This window comes from Mesoplodon densirostris, chromosome 9 (genome assembly GCF_025265405.1).
Source record: "Mesoplodon densirostris isolate mMesDen1 chromosome 9, mMesDen1 primary haplotype, whole genome shotgun sequence".
In the NCBI taxonomy this organism is placed as follows: domain Eukaryota; kingdom Metazoa; phylum Chordata; class Mammalia; order Artiodactyla; family Ziphiidae; genus Mesoplodon; species Mesoplodon densirostris.
In genome coordinates, this window is record NC_082669.1 from 46,762,380 (window position 1) to 46,782,919 (window position 20,540).

The 20,540-nt window shown below is 35.5% G+C and overlaps 1 protein-coding gene across 1 annotated transcript; it reads left to right on the forward strand.

Moving 5' to 3' along the window:
- The first annotated feature begins 17,327 nt into the window (after positions 1 to 17,327).
- On the forward strand, positions 17,328 to 18,057 carry LOC132496391 (pre-mRNA-splicing regulator WTAP-like). The gene is made up of 2 exons (XM_060108777.1): positions 17,328 to 17,779; positions 17,997 to 18,057. The coding sequence occupies exons 1-2, from the start codon at positions 17,328 to 17,330 to the stop codon at positions 18,055 to 18,057; spliced, it is 513 nt and encodes a 170-aa protein (XP_059964760.1).
- The last annotated feature ends 2,483 nt before the right edge of the window (positions 18,058 to 20,540 follow it).

Consider the following 20,540-nt stretch of genomic DNA (forward strand, 5'->3'; position numbering starts at 1 on the left):
TTTGCTTCATTTTCCAAATAATTATTATATATTACATATAAAACAATGTATAGAATGATACATCTAATATATAATTGATGACTACATATATCCTAAGTATGTATATTAAACTTAACACCTAAACTTCCTCTGTTTTTTCCACGCCTACTTCTCAAAATTCTTTATGTTTTTTGACTAATAGAAAGTGAAGAGGGGGGAACAGGATGGAGTAACAAACATATATTCAGGATCTTCTGCAAGGGAGACAACCTAAACTCTGGCTTCTCCTGTATGAAATATATTCATTCATTTTGGAAAGAAATGTTGGTTGTTGCTGCCACACACGCATGCATACAAACACACACACACACACACACAATTTTGAACATATCTTAGTGAAAAGTAAATTTATAATTTCATGGAATAAGGAAATTCTTAAATCATTGAAGAAACTATTGTTTCACAAATTCAATTTAGATACAGTAGAGAAAGACTAAATTTTGCCTAATTCTCCGAAGTTCTAGGTAATATTTATGTATGCTTTCTATCTATTGAGCTAACTGTATATACATATGCATACACATATATAAGGTATGTACTGTTAGTATTTGCAGATGAGGAAATTAATAGGCAGAAAGCTTATGCATATTACCCAATATGACACAAATACTCAGTGATGCCACTAAGAATATATGTCCTTCCTAAATATATGGTCACGGCGCACAGAAGTTATTCAAACTAAATTATAACATTTCAGTGGAGGTCAAAGCAAAATAATTTGTTGGTTGTTTTTAATAAAAATTTAAAGTAGTTGCTTATACAATACCTATGGCTTCATCACCAGACTAACCTCTGGACATTCTGCTATGTGATAGGGAATTTCCCTTCATTTAAAAAGGCAATTTGTGTTGATGATTCTGTGAATTGCTGCTAAAAGTATCCTAACTGGTATTACACAGTTTATGTTAATGGCGGAAATGCCTACTTGGATTGAATGGGAAAAATATATTGTTATTTTTGTTAATTTATATGTTTAGTGTTTAGTGGATCTAATAAAAATTAGGTAGTGGTATTTACAGTAAGCATTAATTAAATAATTTTATTATCTAATGAGTAATTACCCTAAAAATGCCTTTAGGAGAGTGGACTTTGTCACTCCCTTCTTCAGAAAAAGAAGAAGAAAAAACCCAAACATATTGCAAAGAACAAAGCTTTGATATTCTTCATTAACTAGAGCTGGTGCACACCAGCACTCTGATCTTCCTTTATTGCCTTAAATTGTATTATCTCATTAGTTTTCATATCATAGGATGAAAGCAAGACTTCCTAGGATGGTGTGATAAAACTTTAGAAAATACTTGAATCACTAACATTTATTAGCCCTTGAGACACAGCGTCCTCACCTCTAAAACAGGAATGCAGGTAACTATCTGACAGATTTGTTGCAAAGCTCAGTAAACAATAAGAATTACCAAAAATAGTACTGGGATCATTATACTTACTAATGATGACAATACATTTGAATAGATCTGCACTCCCCTTTTGCATCCACAGGAATGTGTGTGTGTCTGTGTGTGAGATGATTACTGCCTTTGAAACTTCAGCTCATCCTTGAAAGATGGGATTTTAGTTTCTAAAGTTTCTAAAATCTCTTTGCAGTTGTACTAATGGTGTTTCGCTACTGGCTTCTTTTTTAAACAGTGATGCATCTCTAAGGAAAGACTAATATAAAAATTTGGTTTTCACATTTGAAATTTCTCACACATTGTAGGGTTAGAAATCAAAATTGAGATGTGAGATGAGTGAGCATTATCTAAGGATAAGGAGAAAGAATAAAGAAACATACACTCTTTCCAAGAGGGGGACACAGGCTGACTCCAATCCATTGGAAATTAGGCAGACAACATGTGCTCACTGTCTCTTCCTTCACTGTAGGGTGGGTTCATCTACCAGTTCCCATTTTCTCACTTACTAAATAATACACAGTGTCTGTAAAAAGGTTATAGACAGAAAGGGAGAACAAGGTGCAAGTCACTGGCATTCTTCTTGAGCTGTCTGATATAGTAGGACCTGATGTTACCTGAAATGGTGAAGTGATGCAAGAAGGGAAGATTCTGAAACAATGTCAACCTTCAGAAGGACATGCACTTCTTATACATTTATAAAGACTGGGAAATTGTAGGAGTAACCTGTTACTGGCGTGAAGCTGGCTTCTGCTCTCGACCAGATGTGTGTGACCTTTGGCAAGTTATTTAACTTGTGCAGGCCTCACTCAGTTTCCTCATCATTAAAACAGTGAAACATCTGTCTTGTAGGGTGGTTGTAAGATCTCATTTGCTCATTTACTAGATATTTATTCATCATCTCTGAAGTACTAGGCTCTGTGTTAAACTCTGGGAATACTTTAGTAAATAGGAAAGAAACAGAGTTTGTGCTCTTAGGAGTTTTTATTATGGATGGAATTTAGTATTTAATATATAGTTAAGTGTAAACTGTAATTTATATGGTATTTGAGCAAATACATCAATATTGAAGATAATTACAGAATGTTGTAAATTCTGTGAAGGAAATATGAGAGGGAGAGATACAACTGTATCTTGACAACCAGTAGGTTTGTCAACATCAACCTCTAAGCAGAGCTGACTTTTGTCCCAAGATTGGAAGGATAGTAGCCACTCACATGAAGATCTTGACAAAGATCTGCAGGCACAAGGACCTATAAGTGGAGTGTCCTAGTGGCTGGAAAAGGCTTCCTGGGTCACAAGAAAGAAAATGTGGCCTTTAAATATAGAAACCTGAAAGCATGTGCCTGTCTGGATGTCGGAATTGCTGTGTACCTCTGGTTGCTGTGTGTTCCTTACTCCTTCCTCTTTGGAATGGAGTGTTACTGAGACTGTACTCTTTGTCTCTCATTGTATGTTGGGTGCGTGAGAGTCAGCTCACTTGTCTTTTAACCCCACAGGTCTCTAGATCAAGAGCGACCACAGTGAGCAACTGTACCTGAGGATTCTCATCCACATTCAGACCCAATTCAGAACATGAGACAAGAATGTCCAGCCTGGTGTCATAACTGAATACAAAGTGATTGGAGACAGTGTGTTGGAAGGAAAAAGTGTATTTTGCAAGTGGGAAAGAAGCAAGTTGCTGTGCCCAAAAGGCAGATTGGTAGATTTTTTTAAATAGTTGAATAATTCCTACCGTGCCCCTTTGAAAAATGACTTTACCATTCTTATCAAAAGCTAGAGCCTATTTCCCCTGCTCTTGAGTTAGGGCTGGACTTGTGACTTGTTTTAATGGAGAGAGTGTTGCAGAAGTGACTGAGACTACCTTGGATGTCAAGTTCTTTGAACATGAGAGGCCACATGGAAAAGAAGAACTGGAGGGTGGAAGTAAAACAGAGAGAGACAGAGAGAAAGAGAGAGGAAAAGAAAAGCTGGCAGCTTCCAGCCGTTTTAGAAATCCCATTTGCAGCCCCAGACATGTGAGTGAGGTCGTATGGGATATACCCACCATAGTTGAGCTGTCAAATGCCTACAGCTTTATGAATGATTCCAGAAGAGACTAGCAGAAGAAATGCCAAGATCTAAACATGGGACATATGAAATGGTTGTTTTGAGGTTTGTTACTCAGATATAATTAGTAATAGATAACTGAAATAGTAAGTAAAGAATTACCCAAATAAATTGTGAGGAATACTGATATTCAAATTCAGGTGATGACTGAATTTAGTAAAAATCCAAGAAATTAAACTATTGTTGGGGTTCGTCAGAGCCATAATTATAATTTCAAAACCAATTTTTTGAAAATTCAGAAATATCTAGAAACACAGATGAAATGCTCATTATGTAAACTTCAAGTTGTAAGACTAAAAACTGATTTAAGAGTTATATAATCAATGAACCTTACAGCTCTTTTATAGAAATTATATTAAGAAATATTAACACTTTAGGGAAGAAATAACATCCTAATTATTTTATTGAACATTTAGTTATGTAACACTTAACTTCTATAACTGGTACTGTTTTAATAATTGCTTTAGGTAGATTAGTTTATTAAATCTAATGAAACTTTATAAAGTATATAATCTAATCCCTATAAAGAAACTGAGTAATTGAGAGCCTAGGAAATGTGTCCAACTTTGCATAGCTAATAAGTGAAGGAGCCAAGCTTCTAATCCAGAGGGCCTCATGCCAGAGTCTGGTTCTTACCCCCAGGCTATGTTAATCATATTGGATTTTATCACCAGTACTACCTGGGGCAGTATAAGTGCAGGTTAAAATGATGGCAGTTGGTATCACTACTTTCACTAAATTCCATGGACCTGAACTTTGCCTTAAAAAGAGGAGGGTATCTAAGTGTGATGTATACTCTCATCATACATTATTTCAGGCTTTTGATAGTGACACAAAAATTGCTTTGACTGGTTGACAGCAAAGATTCACTTTGCTGATAGTCTATTTAAACATTTAAACTAAAAGATTATCATGGCCTGGATTAAAATATGAACAAAGAATTCTGAGGAAGGGATTTGGGGTCATTTATAAAAGGGAAACAGAGGATTCAGCAACAGATGCAGTTGCAAGAAAAGACTGTTTCCTTTGCTCTTCCTGTTTCCAGCTGGAAATTGCACCTGGAAAGTCTACTTACCATCCTCAACATATTTCATAACTAGAATGTCATTAGATTATCACTAGGTCATTATTAGGATCTCAGGTCCTTAAAAATTCATTTGCCTATTTTCTCAACTCTACTAATCTTAAATGATTGCTACCTCTTTGGGGGAACAGACAGATTTGTATGATTCAATGAAATAGTTCATTTCCTGATGCTTCAGGAAAGTGACAACATAGTATCCTTTAAATGGCAGTAGAATATGTACCTGCTATGCTTCAAAAAACCATTGGTTTATTACAATTAAGATCACAATCAAATTTTCATATTTAGTTGGCACAGGTAGTCAATCCATTAGTTGATCCAATATCAGTCCACTGATATTGGGGAAAAAAGCTGGAACTAAGTTGAATGTGATTCAATTTGAAATTGAACAATTCAGTATTAGCAAGCTGAACATAGGTTTATGGTTCTTATTTACTACGACTGGGAAATTTTGTTTTTTAAAAAAAGAGTCTCAACTTCATGGAAGAAAATCGTAGAATATACAAAGTATTATTATGATACCACAGGTGACCAATGAAACAGCCTACTCATTCCTAAAGTACCTCCCCAATTGTGAATATATCAACACAAATTAATCTAGTATTATTTATTTTGTAGGTAAACATTAAAACTTCTGGAGATTATTATAAAGTAAAATACATATTGTGAATCCAATTCACCAGCCATGTTCTTTGCCTGCATCTAAACATCTTTGAACACCAGTAATCAATGCCTTCTTAGTTTCTCTTTAATTTTTTCCCCAGTATTAATTTCTAATCTGCAGAGCTATAATTTTACTAAGCAAAGTAAGTACTTAGTACTTAGTAAGTACTTACTAAGTAAGTAAATATGATAGCTTTTATTTTTTTGTCTAGTATGTGCTATCACCTCCTTCATGTTTTTATCCTAAGGAAAGAGATAAGTAAATATGGAATCAATGCGTAACTAAAGGTGGTATTTCACAAAATCACCAATAGAAATTATTGACATTCATTGAGTGTATGCTCACCACTTTATCAAAAATTCAACAATCATTTCTTTAACCTATATTGAGCAGCTAGTGTGCCAGACACAGGGGTTAACAGGGAAAAAAAGACCCAACTGGCAAGATATTCCCAGTCTACTATGAGACAAGGGTGATGCCTTTCTTTGTGTATTGATACTGATGTACAGTTCATTGTGGTAAAAGAAAATCAGTTCTGTATGGAAAACCCAGATTAGCCTAGTCCTAAACTACGTCAGACACTTCCATCCTATAAGATGATGACTGAGCTTTAGGACAGAAATTTTAGAAGTCACTTTCAGACACCTTCCTTTGACAGGACAGATATCACAAGCTGTAGTAGAGTTGAAATTATTTGCAAAGTAACATTATACAGGAGTTTTTATTACATGTGTAGTCAAGGCTGATGATTACCAACTCAAAACCAAAGAAAACATTAAAGGATGTATACTGTTGTTAAATTTTTATTTCACTAAGAAATTGATTAATAAGTGGTCATACTACTTCAGTCTTTAGCATATTTTATATGAAGGCAATAAACTAAATCCCTCTTTACATATTTTCAGTTTTATAGTTTCAAATATCAGAACCATTTCATTTCACTAGACAGCTAATTACTTCTTTATGCAGATCCCACTAAAAGCAGAAAGTTATACTTGGAAAACCTTCTACATTTTCTTGAATACTATTGATAAGGGAAATGGTAAGATCTGCTATTTCAATATTCTAATGAAGTTGTTACACATGATAAAATACCAGGTAATTATTGCATAACAGTTTGTTTTTAGAGCTCTTTATAAAAATCTGATTATTTAGGTGAAAATTCTAATAATATTAAAGCTATTCTCTCCCTAACAGGATTACAAGCTTCTGTAAAACAGAGACTATGTTCTATTCTTTATCCCCCATTTTAACAAATACAGGGCCAAGAAAAAAGCAGTTAATAACTGTCCTGGGCAACAAGTGAATTGCTACCATTTACTCTGAAGACATCCTGCCTCTCTGTAAAGGGTTCAATTCTTAGCAGTCTTGTTTCTTTCATGGTACAATTCCCCCTGGCTACAACTGATGGCTCCAGAGGAGGATATATAACCCAAACTGTACTTATCAGCATCCTTCTCTAGGACATTAGTTGAGATCACCAAAAGATCAGGCTCTTTACAGACCTCGGAAATGGTTGTAAATGAATCCAGGCACTCAAGACAGCCACTCATAGCAGCCCAGTGACTGTGTATTGATTAGTTGATTTTTATCTCAAGAAGCAGAAAAAAAAGAGAGAAAATTTATAAATAAAAAGTATTTATTACAAATGTTCAAAAACTGGCATTTTTCTTTTCCCTCTCATGAATGACTAATTTTAAGAATTAAATTAAAAATCAAAGTAGGTTTATTTTTCCAATTACAGTCATTCTAGAAAAACATAACCTTTTCTAATATAATATGGCATTATAAAAAATCCAGATAACACAAAAAGTATATATTATTGAAAATTTTGAAAAAACCTATAACCGTGCTATATAGAAATACCATATTTTTTTTTCCCTAGACACACACACACGTATTTTAAACAAAAATGGGACTGTGTACTGCATGGTTTTTGTATAAGTTTTTCCTTCATACTATTAAGAGAACATACTTTTAGGCCAGCAAATGTACATCTTCATTATCATTTTAATGATAATGCCAAAATTTACACTGCATTATGTGGATAATAGTGTAATTAATTTATCAAACTGATACTGATGAAAAAAATCAAAGATGACACAAACATATGGAGAGATATACCATGTTCTTGGATTGGAAGAATCAACACTGTGAAAATGACTATACTACCCAAAGCAATCTACAGATTCAATGCAATCCCTATCAAATTACCAAGGGCATTTTCACAGAATTAGAACAAAAAATTTTACAATTTGTAGGGAAACACAAAAGACCCCGAATAGCAAAAGCAATCTTGAGAAAGAAAAACTGAGCTGGAGGAGTCAGGCTCCCTGACTTCAGACTATACTACAAAGCTACAGTAATCAAAACAGTATGGTACTGCCACAAAAAGAGAAATATAGATCAATGGAAAAGGATAGAAAGCCCCAAAATAAACCCACACATCTATGGTCAATTAATCTACAACAAAGGAGGCAAGCATACACCATGGAGAAAAGACAGTCTCTTCAATAAATGGTGCTGGGAAAACTGGACACCTACATGTACAAGTATGAAATTAGAACACTCCCTAACACCATACACAAAAATAAACTCAAAATGGATTAAAGACCTAAATGTAAGGCCAGACACTATAAAACTCTTAGAGGAAAACATAGGCAGAACAATCTGACATAAATTGCAGCAAGATCTTTTTTGATCCACCTCGCGTATTCTGAATATTCAAGTAGTTTTCAATATTTTAAAAAGATTTTATTAGAGCAGATTGAGGTTTACAACAAAACTGAGAGGGGGGAAAATGATTTCCAATATATTTCCTGCCCGCTCATATGCATAGCATCTCCATTACCAAATCAATCAGCAGAATGGTACATTTTCAGTAGGTTGAGCCTTCATTGACCCATCGTCATCAACCAAAGTCAACAGTTTACTTTAGTGTTCACTCTTGGTGTTACATATGCTATGGGTGTGGACAATGTATAATGACATATATCTATCATTATAACACTGTACAAAGAATTTTCACTGCCCTAAAAATCCTCTGTGCTCATTCTATGCATCTATTCCCTCCACTCTGGCAACCACTGATCTTTTTAAGTCTCCATAGTTTTGTCATTTCCATATCATGTTGTTGGAATCACAGTTTAACCTTTTTAGATTGGCTTCTTTCACTTAGTACTATGTATTTAAGTTGCCTGCATATCTTTTCATGGCTTGATAGCTCATTTGTTTTTAGCACTGAATAGCATTCCATTGGATGCATCTCAGTTTACTTATGCATTCACCTGGAAGGCAGGTTTTTGTGTTGACATAAGTTTTTAACTTTTTTGGGTGGAGTTTTCTTTTAAACTAAGGAATTCTCAAAGTAAAGTTGATGAATTCAACTCTCTCACATCAATTTCTACACTTGATTTTAAGAATAAAAGCTGTAACAATTACTGAGAAAATATCGTTGGCCCTCTTAAGTCTCCTTTCTTTGTCAGAGTCAGAGCAAGGATACAGGAGATGTTCTGAAATTTGCCATATGTGGGTTTAATTTGATAAAAACTTACATTTGCTACAGCAGATTAAGCATTGAACCTGTTGATCTTCAAGGTATTTTAAATCCTCTTTTCCTCTTTTGAACTTGTTTTCTAAGCATCTGTGTCATATTTCCTTGAACTCTGAGACCAAATTCTAACTTAGAAAATTGATTTCCATTTGGTTTATTGAGAGACCGGATAAGAGATTAGTGAGGGACTGTCAAAGCCTTTTGACTTACAATGGATGGAGCCTATCAAAGTATTGTTTCTATGTACTAAACTCTGCTAGGCATTTTAGGAACAGGATGCTCTGATGATATTTGTCTGGAGTGATTTCCTGTTTACTCTGGCACAGTGATATCTGAGCGAGTCAGACTGCAGTGGGGAAACATCACAGGCTGTGTGATCTAACAGCTTCTCCCATGTTCTCATACTCTTGCCAATAGCTAAACTGATGCCATGTTTATCACTCAGAGTTTGAGTTGTGACACACCATGCAAATTGTGGCATCAGATTGGCCATCTGAGCTTCTTCGTGTGTATTGCAATGATCTTTTTTATTGCTATTTAATCATATTGAGTATGCCAGGGAGTCTGTTTTCTTGTCCACCTGAGTGAGTTGCTTTTCTTTTTGTGGTACTTTTATTATTCTTTTCAAAAAGAATGCTATGATAGACAGTTGGTCAGGTATCATGAAAAAACTAACTTTACCTAGTGAAAACTATAACCATTCAGAACAAAATTACCATATAGACTGAGAAAAGATGGCTTTGGGGCTTAAGAAAAAATATATTTTATAATGTTTTGAGTTCATAAATCATTTTTGAATGTAAAAAAATGAAACTGTAGGAATATGTATGTTGATGAAAGCCATATGAATATATATTATTTTCAGCTACATCATAGAATTTTGTAAGAAGGAAGATAGATGACTATTTACTAGCTATGATTTTAGACAAGCTCCTACTCACATCACCAACTTTTTTTGTTTGTGTTTTTGTTTTTTGGTCACGCTGCAGGGCATGCGGGATCCCAGTTCCCCAACCAGGGATCGACGCCCCCTACAGTGGAAGCATGGAGTCTTAACCACTGGACCGCCAGGGAAATCCCTCATCACCAACCTTTTAAAAGCTTCTATCCCCAATATTAAAGATGACAAATTCTGTGATCAGAGTTTTAAAACATTGGGTACAACCTTGTCCCTATGCTAAAGTTCAAGTGCTGCAAAGAGGCATAAGACCCTAAGTCTTATTAGTACTGATAATTTACTCTCCAGAGTAAACCAGATTAATATATCCTTTTATGAGGGCACGTTTTAATAGAAAGCAAATATAGAGAGACCATGAGGACCCTGAGTGCCTATTAAGAAGAGAAAGGTTTCCAATAAGAAATGGGATTGGAAGAGAAGGAGAAAAATGAAAGAAAGGGATTTTTTTTTAAAGTACTTACTTTATTTAAGCTTTCTCCAGAAAGACTCTGAGAAAAAAATTCATGTGCAAGTAGTTGATTTGGAAGGAAATAATTTCAGAGGCTCCAGAAAGAAAATAAGGAGTAAAAAAGGAAAGATAAGGTATCTAAGACAGGAGAGCCAGAGACTACAGCTTCCTTGAAGGTACTGTGAGAAGTAATCACAAATAATAGTAGTGAAGAATGGTGGGAGTGAAACAGGAAGGAGGAAGAAACCCAAGAATTTATTATTAAGGTGGATAGATGACTGGGCTCAATATCTCAGGACCTTCTAAGGAGTCTTCTTAGATGCACCTCACAACTGTCCCTCTGTCTATGTGAGAAAACAAATGAAGAAGCATTGATCCATTTACATAACACAAAACAGAGTGTGGCGGGAAAATAAATCTCTTGTAGTGAAATGGACCTGGGTTTATAGCTTGGTACTGCCTGCTTACTAGCTATACAGAATAGTTATAAAACCTTCCTGAGTTTTAACTTACATATTTAAAATAAGGGATAATAATACCTCTTTTTTTTTTTCTGGTAAAACCCAGATAGCTACTTCAGAGTTTTCCAACAATGAAAGATTCTTCCAAATGTAGATCTCAAATTATGTTCCCCTAAAAATAACAAAGAGGAAAATCTTCTACTTTGAAATTCAAACTTTTCTCTTGTGACACAAAACTTGAATTCAATTACTGAACAGAGCTATTAACTTTATTACTGGTTTAACATATTATTTTGATGGAAGCAGGAATGTAGAAGAAAGCATTAAAAAAATGATACTAATTGTATTTCATTAATTGTAATAGTACGAACTGGATTTATGAACCTTTTAACATCTTCTCCATGTATATCGACTGGTAAATATAAACTTCAATAGTATTTCATTAATTATTTAAATATATTTGAATGACTTAATTTTAGAAAGCCAAATATAGCATTAAATATAGATAAATTAATATATCTATAAATTCTATAAAGGAAATATAGCTAAGAGGCCAAGGCATTTTGAGATTGGCTTTACAATAAGCTCTCCATCTATTCCTGATGCCTGTATACAAGATAAATAAAACCATGTAACTTTTCAGCAGGCTCAACAGAGCCTATGAATCATTATGAGTCACTTAGGAGTTTGTGAAATGCTTTCCCTTATTTTTGCCACTTTCTGGTAAGACAGAACATAAATCTGGCCCAAACTATAACATAATGCAGACTTGATATATATTCCTAAAAAGTCAGCATCAATTTTGATAGGTTAACAACACAGATATTTAATTACTAAATTGTAATAAAACAAACTGTCAACAACAGAGTTCTTTAAATTCCTCATTCTCTTAGTCTGCCCCTTTTAAATATGAAGGATTTCACTTATGTGCAAATAGATGTTCATCCATCTTATAAAAACTTACTAGCAAAGTAGAGAGAGTGAGATCAAAATTCTGTGAGTGTTAAGTCTTAGATGATAGCTATTGCCTTTTCCGCATGTCACACTAGGGAGGAAAAGTCCACTCCCAAAGGGTGCATCACCTTCACTCCACTGTCTCACTCATTGGGGAGATTTTGTAATATCACAAAGACCTTTGCTCCAGGGTAAAGCAGCTGTTCTGGGTGCTTGCCAACTGAATGACGGTCTAACAAAATCTGTCAGCAGAGGAAACACACCACATCCTCATACTCACATTGTGGCTGCTTTCTCTTTCCCCTTTCAGCATACACCTTGGGACACTGCCTTATACAGAAGGCCAAACGAGGGTGACATACGTGTGAACATATGGCACTGCCCTCCGGGGGTAATGTACATGGAAGCATATGGTGCTGCCCTGTTACTCGTCAGCAAACACAGGAAGAACTATGCCATAGTTACCTTGTTGACTTTCCATATGCTTCTGAATTGTCCCTGCAAGTGGATAATTTGCCCTCATTTTCCTCCAAAATTCTTCCTAGATATAAAGGAATGTTTCAGCTATGTAAAATTCAGTAAGTAGTCATCTAAATATATATGTTTCTAAAGAAGTAGATAACTATAATTATATATAGTCATATATACACATATATTTGATCATGTATATGTGTGGAGATATACACGCACACATATGTGATATGTATTGTGTGCACACACACAAGCCTAGAAGAAAAAAATACCATTTAATTTTTTTGTATTTCATTTTTAAGCATTTTATTCTGACATATACTAAAAAATAATTTTCAGTTTGCTGCTCTTTTTCACAATTCTTTACATCCAGGTATTTTCATTCTATCTGACTAATTTACTCGTGCTGTATCCTTCTGATTTTAGTGTAGAACCAATTCTTCTAAGAAGCCTGATATCCTAAATTTAGAATAGATTACTCTTCTAGCGATTGCTGTAAGTCTCTGTTCTTTCTCACCACTGTACTCATCATTGCCTAAACATTTGACACTATTAACCACAGTGCACAATCATCATGGGGAACAGACCACCTCTATCTTTTTTCATCATAGTGCTTATCTCATGACTACCATGGGTCCAAACGAGATAGGTGATCAAAAAATTGCATGAAGGAATATATTCATATAGGTTAGAGATTATAAGGACCTGAACAAAGACAAGAGTAATAAAGATAGGACATTTTGTAGAAAGCTTAGTATCTAGTAACTGTTTGAATATGGGGATTAATCAAAAAAGCAGAATCAAAAAGGAATCTGAGTTTTCTAGCTTATGATGATGAAAGTAAATACAGAGAACTGTATTTTCCTTGTGGGGGTGGAGAGAGAAGAGAGGCCAAAATTTCCCCTTTCTGCTGCCTCCAGTGACCAAATGTGCTCAATTTCTTTCTTTCCAGTATATGGGATAAGTGCTACCATGTTATTATAAGAAAAAAAAAATTTGTGTCCCATCTCCCCATTTCCCACTGGTTTGACGATCTGTGGTCCCTAGTTGACATGATCCAATCTCAAGGCTATACCAATCCATCATCTGATGTTGACAAACCAAGTGTAACATCAACACCCTAAAGACTACACAAAGTTGAGACTCTCCACTGATGCATGCTTTTCTGTCTGTAGAGGGTAGTGTTGTTCTTACAACTTCATGGAGCTGTCCTAGAACATTACTCAGTACAACATCATTTTGGCTGCCAAGGAGCTCTCTTCTTTTGTTGCTGCTTTGACTCTGCTTTTTTTTTTTTTTTTTAATAGGCCATTTAATATTTGTTGATTTCTCAAAAAAACTTTTCAGGTCAGGAGACAATATGATGATATATTCAAAATATTGAAAGAAAAAACACTGTCAACCAAGAATACTATACCTGACAAAACTGCCTTTCAGAAATGAAGGATAAAGACTTTCTCAAACAAACAAAAGCTTAGAGAGTTTGTCATCACCAGACCTGCCTTACAAGAAATGCTTAAGAGATTTCTTCAAGTGGAAACAAAGAGATGGTAATTAATACCATAAAAGCATCTGAAGTTTGGTGTAAAACTCACTGGTAATGGTAAATATGTCAAAGTTAGATTCTCTAATATTGTACTGGTGCTGTATAACTTATCTACAATTCTAGGTTAAAAGATAAAGAACAAATGAATTAAAAATAACCATAACTACAAAAATTCATTGTTGGATACACAGTATAAAAAATATGTAATTTGTGATATCAATATCCTAAAATATGAAGGGAGAGAAATAAAAGTGTAAAGTTTAAAAATGCTATAGAACTTAATGCTATTGAAGTAAAATAGGGTGCTATAAATATAACATATTTTATGTAAGCCTTTGGTAACAAAGGAAAAACCTGTAGTAATTAAAAAATTATAATAAAGAAGTCAAAGCCTGCAAATACAAAAGGTCATAAAATCACAGAGGAAGGCAGCAAGATGAGAAGCAAGGAACAATGAACCTATAAAATAATCAGAAACAATTAAAATGACAGTAGTAAATTCTTAATTATCAGTAATTACTTTAAATGTACATTGATTAAATTGTCCAATCAAAAGACACAGAATGGCTGAATGGATTAAAAAAAAAACATGATCCAATGATATGCTGCCTACAAGATAATCACTTTAGCTTTAAAGACACACATGGACTGAGAATGAAGTGATGGAAAAAGATTATTCTAAGAAAAGAAAAGGAAGCAGTAGTAGCTACATTTATATCATACAAAATAGTCTTTAAACTAAAATTGCTCAAAAAAGACAAAAAAGTCACTATATAATGATAGAGGGCTCAATCCATAAAGAAGATATAACAACTGTAAATGCACCCAACATTGGAGCAACTAAATAGGTAAAGCAAATACAAATAAAACCAAAAGAGAAAATATATACCAATGCAATAATAATTGAAGACTTAATTCACTCTTAACCATGGATATATCATCCAGACAATAAGGGAACATCAAATTTGAACAATATAGAACAAATTAACCTAATAGACATAAAAAAAATAAGTGATAAACTAACAAAAAAGAAACAGAATCATAGATACAGAGAACAAACTAGTGGTTACCAGTGGGAAGAAGGGTGGGGAGAATGGCAAGATAGGGGAAGGGGATTAAGAGGTACAAACTACTAGGTATAAAATAAGATACAAGGATGCAATGTACAGCACAGGGAATGGAGCCCATATTTTACAATAACTATAAATTGAGTATAATCTATAAAATATTGAATCAGTATGCTGTATACCTGAAACTAATACATTGTAAATCAAATATACTTCAATTAAAAAAAAAGAAAGATCTTAAATAAACTAACTTTACACCTAAAGGAACTAGAAAAAGAAAAAGAAACTAAGCCCAAAGTTAACAGAAGAAAGAACAAAATAAAGATTAGAGCAGAAATAAATTAGAGAATAGGAAAACAATAGAAAAGATTCACAAAACTAAGACTTGGTTTTCTGAAAAGATAAAACAAAATTGGCAGACCTTTAGACAGACTAACCAAAAAAAAGAAGACTAAAATCAGTAAAATTGTAAATGAAAGAGATGACATTACAACAGATACCACAGAAATACAAAGGATCAAAAGAGACTACTATAAACAACTATATGCCAACAAACTGGAAAATCTAGAAGAAACAAATTCCTAGCAACATATAACATACCAAGGATGAATCAAAGAGAAATAGAAAATCTATGCAGAGCAGTAATGAGTAAGGAGATTGAATCAGTCATCAGAATCCTCCCAATGAAAAAGAGCTTGGGATTGGAAGTTTTCACTGGTGAATTCTGCTAAGTGTTTAGAGAATTAACACAAATACTTCTCAAACTCTTTCAAAAACTGAAGAGGAGGGATCACTCCCAAACTTATTTTATGAGGCCAACATTACCCTGATACCAAAGCCTGATAAGGATACTACAGGAAAACTACAGGCCAATATCCCTGATGCATATAGATACAAAAACTCTCAAGAAAATAGAAGCAAACTGAATTCTCCAGTACACTGAAATGATAACATTAAATGTATTCCTAGATATTTTATTCATCTTGTTGCAATTGAAAATGGGATGGTTTCCTTAATTTCTCTTTCTGCTAGTTTGTTGTCAGTGTATAGAAATGAAAGAGATTTTTGTATATTGATTTTGTACCCTGCAATTTTACTGTATTCATTTATTATTTCTAAGAGTTTTGGAGTGGAGTCTTTAGGGTTTTTTATATATAATATTGTGTACATTAAAAGCATCCCTGGGATACAAGAATGGTTCAACCTATGCAAATCAATAAACATCACAGTAATAGAATGAACGACAAAAATCATATGATCATCTCAACAGATGCAGAAAAAGCATTTGACAAAATTTAACATCATGATAAAACATTTATGATAAAAACTCTGAACAAATTGGGTGTATAGGAATGTGCCTCAACATAAACAAAGACCATCTATGACAAGCCCACAGCTGACATCATACTAAACTGTAAAATATTGAAAGATTTCCCTCAAAGAAAAGCAGCTGGACAAGGGCGTCCAATCTTGCCACTCCTGTTCAACGTACTACTGAAAATCCTAGCCAGCGCAATCAGGTGAGAAAGTAAAATAAAAGGCATCAGTATTGGAAAGAAGAAGTAAAATTTTCTCTATTTACAGCTGTTACACTTTTATGTATAGAACATCCCAAAGACTCCACCAAAAAGCTGTCAGGTCTAATCAACAAATTCTGTAAAGTTGTGCAAAAAAAAAAAAAAAATCAGTATGCAAAGAGACTGACATCAGCATCAAGGCTCCCCCTTTCAATCAACTACTAGTAAAACAGCCATAACTCAAGAAAAGTTCCTCTGTCAAACACACCAGGATGCTGCAGAAATCCACACCTGTACATCAGAAGGTGGGTGTATTGGAATACATAAAGGAGGCCAAACTGGGGGACAGCAGAGGTGGTGCCCATGATTCTGGCCTCCTGTCTGTGGTACCTGAGCCTGTACCCCCAGATAACCTAGATAACCTAGTAGCAGCAGGGGAGGAAGTGCACACAACTCTGGTCTCTTAACCACAGTGGTGTCTGCAGCCTCAGGAAACCAGGCAGCAGTAGCAGCAGGGCCCACAACTCTGGCCACCCCGGCCTGTGGTGACACCTGCAAATCTAATAACCCTGGATGCAACAGAAATGCCTGTGAACTTAGCTCCACCCTGCACCCCCTATCGTTGTGGTTGTGCCTGTGATTCAGGCAACATTGGAAGGTGCTGCCATCTTGGTGCTCCTGACAATGATGCCAGCAACACTGGCAACAGCAAATCACCAGTGACCCTGGAGGTTCAAGCAGGGACAATGAGAGCTAGTATCAGCTACTGCAAAACAGAAGAAAGGCCTCTAATTACTAACTTGTTATATTGTCAGAAGAAAGTAAAAAAAAAAAAAAAAAAAAAAAAAGCTTTACCTAAATAAGAAAGATGCTCACTATTTCAAATGAGCCAGTAGAGGAAGGACACACCAAGAGCCATGAAAAACAATGATAGAGCAGGAGCGCAGGGGCCGGCGGCAGCGGGGTTGGGTGGCCTGGGCAGCGAGCAGGTAGCGCGGGATCAGCCTATGTGACTGGGCGGCGCCGGCGCGGCCTCCGTCAGGAGGATTCAAGATGACCAGTGAGGAACCTCTTCCTAAAAAGGTTCGACTGAGTGAAACAGACTTCAAAATTATGGCTCGAGATGAATTAATTCTCAGGTGGAAACAATATGAAGTATATGTGCAAGCTTTGGAGGGCAAGTACACAGATCTTAACTCTAATGATGTAACTGGCTTAAGGGAATCTGAAGAAAAACTAAAGCAACAACAGCAAGAGTCTGCACGCAGGGAAAACGTTCTTGTAATGCGACTAGCAACCAAGGAGCAAGAGATGCAAGAGTGTACTACTCAAATCCAGTACCTCAAGCAAGTCCAGCAGCCTAGCGTTGCCCAACTGAGATCAACAATGGTAGACCCAGGGATCAACTTGTTTTTCCTAAAAATGAAAGGTGAACTGGAACAGACTAAAGACAAACTGGAACAAGCCCAAAATGAACTGAGTGCCTGGAAGTTTACGCCTGATACGTAAACAAATCATACTCCCCAGTCAAGACTTCCCTGACAGTCCCACTATGAGAAAGCTGTGGTGGGACAGCCAAGTACTCACTTCCACACCAAGACTCAGACTTTTTGAGCCAAAAAGCCACATTCTTATACTATCCAGCTTGTAATGGTTAATGTAAAACTTACCAGAGGAACCCTGTGTTTCAGCTTTTTTCTCTTCCTCCTCCCCTTGCTTCAGAGGCCTGACGGTGTCGGACTATTCCGAAGAAGTGGCCACCTCCGAAAAATTCCCCTTCTAGACGTGTAGACACTTGAGAAATGTTTCTGTTTGAAGAAAATAGAGGGAGAAACAGAAGTCTTAAGTCTGTGGCACACTGTGTCTTCAGACAGTTTGGAGGAATGAAAACCTAGAGATTTAAAATCATGAATTGATCATGCAAAATTCCAGTAAATGTAAAGATGGAATATGCATCGCTCTTAACCTTGAGCATAGTGACTTAGAGACCCTGTATATCAGTTTTGCCAATAAGACTGTGGACTTCGTGATTGTTGTTGAACTTCTGGGTCAAACTCAAATGAGGTGAATTTTGCCTTTAAAGGGTTTATTTGCTAAGAACAAACTTAATAGTCATGAGAGAATCAAATAATAGATGTCAGTACAAGTAGTTCATATATTTAACCATTTAGTTTGGGGCTCCATATTACTTGATTGAGCCTTAAATCAATGTGGTTTTACTCAATGGTTTGTTCTTTGAATGGTTGCTAATACTGTAGATAATCTTATTGAGGACTGTACAAATAATGAAGGTGTGGTATCAAACTTCAGGTCTAAACTGTTTGAAGCATTATAAACATTCATTTCACAACTAGATTGTATAAGGATATTAGCTGTGATGAGACCCACTGCGTTATTTTTTTCAGTAGTGAAATTTATTAAATCCCCATTCCATTCAACAGGCACATGTTGAAAGAGCATTGTCGTTGGTGTTAATGGGGGGATGTGTTCCTTCATTGTATTTGGGACTTTCGCATTGCACTCTTGATATTAAATTAAATGTGCCTTGAAAAAAAAAAAAAGAAAAACAATGATAACATGGTGTCGGAAAAAGAAAATGGCAATTCTCCAGGAACCAAACATAAGCCATGGAAGATTATAATCTAACTGATAGAGAATTCAAAATAGCTGTCATGAAGAAATTCAGTGAGCTATAAGAAAACTCAGAAAGGCAGTTCAATGTGCTCAGGAATAAAATTAATGAGCAGAAAGAATACTTTACCAAAGAGATTAAAACTCTAAAAAAAATACAAACAAATTCTGGAGCTGAAGAACTCAATAAATGAGATGAAGAATACACTGGAAAATGTTGGAAATAGAGCAGATCAAATGGAAGAGAGAATTAGTGAGCTCTAAGATATAAATCTAGAAATGATTCAGATAAAAGAGAGAGAACTAAAAATTTTTTTTAAATGAATGTATAAGAACTCTTCAACTCCATTAGGAAAGGCAATATAGGGACAATGGGTATCCCAGAAGGATAAGAGAAGGAAAAAGGAGCAGAGAGTTTATTTAAAGAAATGATAGCTGAGAACTTCCCAGGGTAAGGAACTTGATATACAATTCAACAAAGCTAAGAGAACAGCTAATTATCTCAACATAAAATACCTTCTCCAAGATATACTATAAGTGTCAAAAAAATTTTAGGGGCTTCCCTGGTGGTGCAGTGGTTAAGAATTCTCCTGCCAATGTGGAGACATGGGTTTGAGCCCTGGTCCGGGAAGATCCCACATGCTGTGGAGCAACTAAGCCCGTGAGCCACAACTACTAAAGCTCATGCTCAAACAACCCAATCAAAAAATGGATAGAACTGAATAGACATTTCTCCAAAGAAGACATACAGATGGCCAAAAAGGACATGAAAACATGCTTAACATCACTAATTATTAGAGAAATGCAAATCAAAACGACAACGAGGTATCACTTCATACTGTTCAGAATGGCTAACATCAAAAAATCTTCAAACAATAAATGCTGGAGAGGGTGTGGAGAAAAGGGAACCCTGTTACACTGTCAGTGGGAATATAAGTTGGTGCAGCCACTATGGAGAACACTATGGAGGTTCCTTAAAAAAATAAAAAATAGAGCTACCATATGATCCAGCAATCCCACTCCTGGGCATATATCTGGAGAAAAACATGATTCAAAAGGATACATGCACCCCCAGTGTTCACTGAAGTGCTGTTTACAATGGCCAAGACATGGAAGCAACCTAATTGTCCATCGACAGATGAATGAATAAAGAAGATGTGGTACATATATACAACGGAATATTACTCAGCCATTAAAAAGAATGAAATAATGCCATCTCTAACAACATGGACGGACCTGGAGATTATCATAGTAAGTCAAGTAAGTCAGATGGAGAAAGAAAAATATCATATGATATCACTCATATGCAGAATCTAATTTTAAAAAGTTATACAAATGGGACTTCCCTAGTGGGGCAGTGGATAAGAATTCGCCTGCCAATCCAGGGGACATGGGTTCGAGCCCTTGTCTGGGAAGATCCCACATGCCGTGGAGCAACTAAGCCCATGCGCCACAACTGTTGAAGCCTGCTCGCTTAGAGCCTGTGCTCCGCAACAAGAGAAGCCACTGCAATGAGAAGCCCGAGCACCCCAGCAAAGAGTAGCCCCTGCTCACCGCAGCTAGAGAAAGCCCATGCTAGGCAACGAACACCCAACACAACCAAAAATAAATAAATAAAAATAAATAATTTTATTA

Coding starts and splice junctions, on each gene's coding strand:
- LOC132496391 (XM_060108777.1), top strand. CDS start 17,328: ATGACCAGTGAGGAACCTCTTCCTAAAAAGGTTCGACTGAGTGAAACA. Junction 17,780..17,996: donor TGGAAGTTTACGCCTGATAC/GTAAACAAATCA, acceptor CCCTTGCTTCAG/AGGCCTGACGGTGTCGGACT.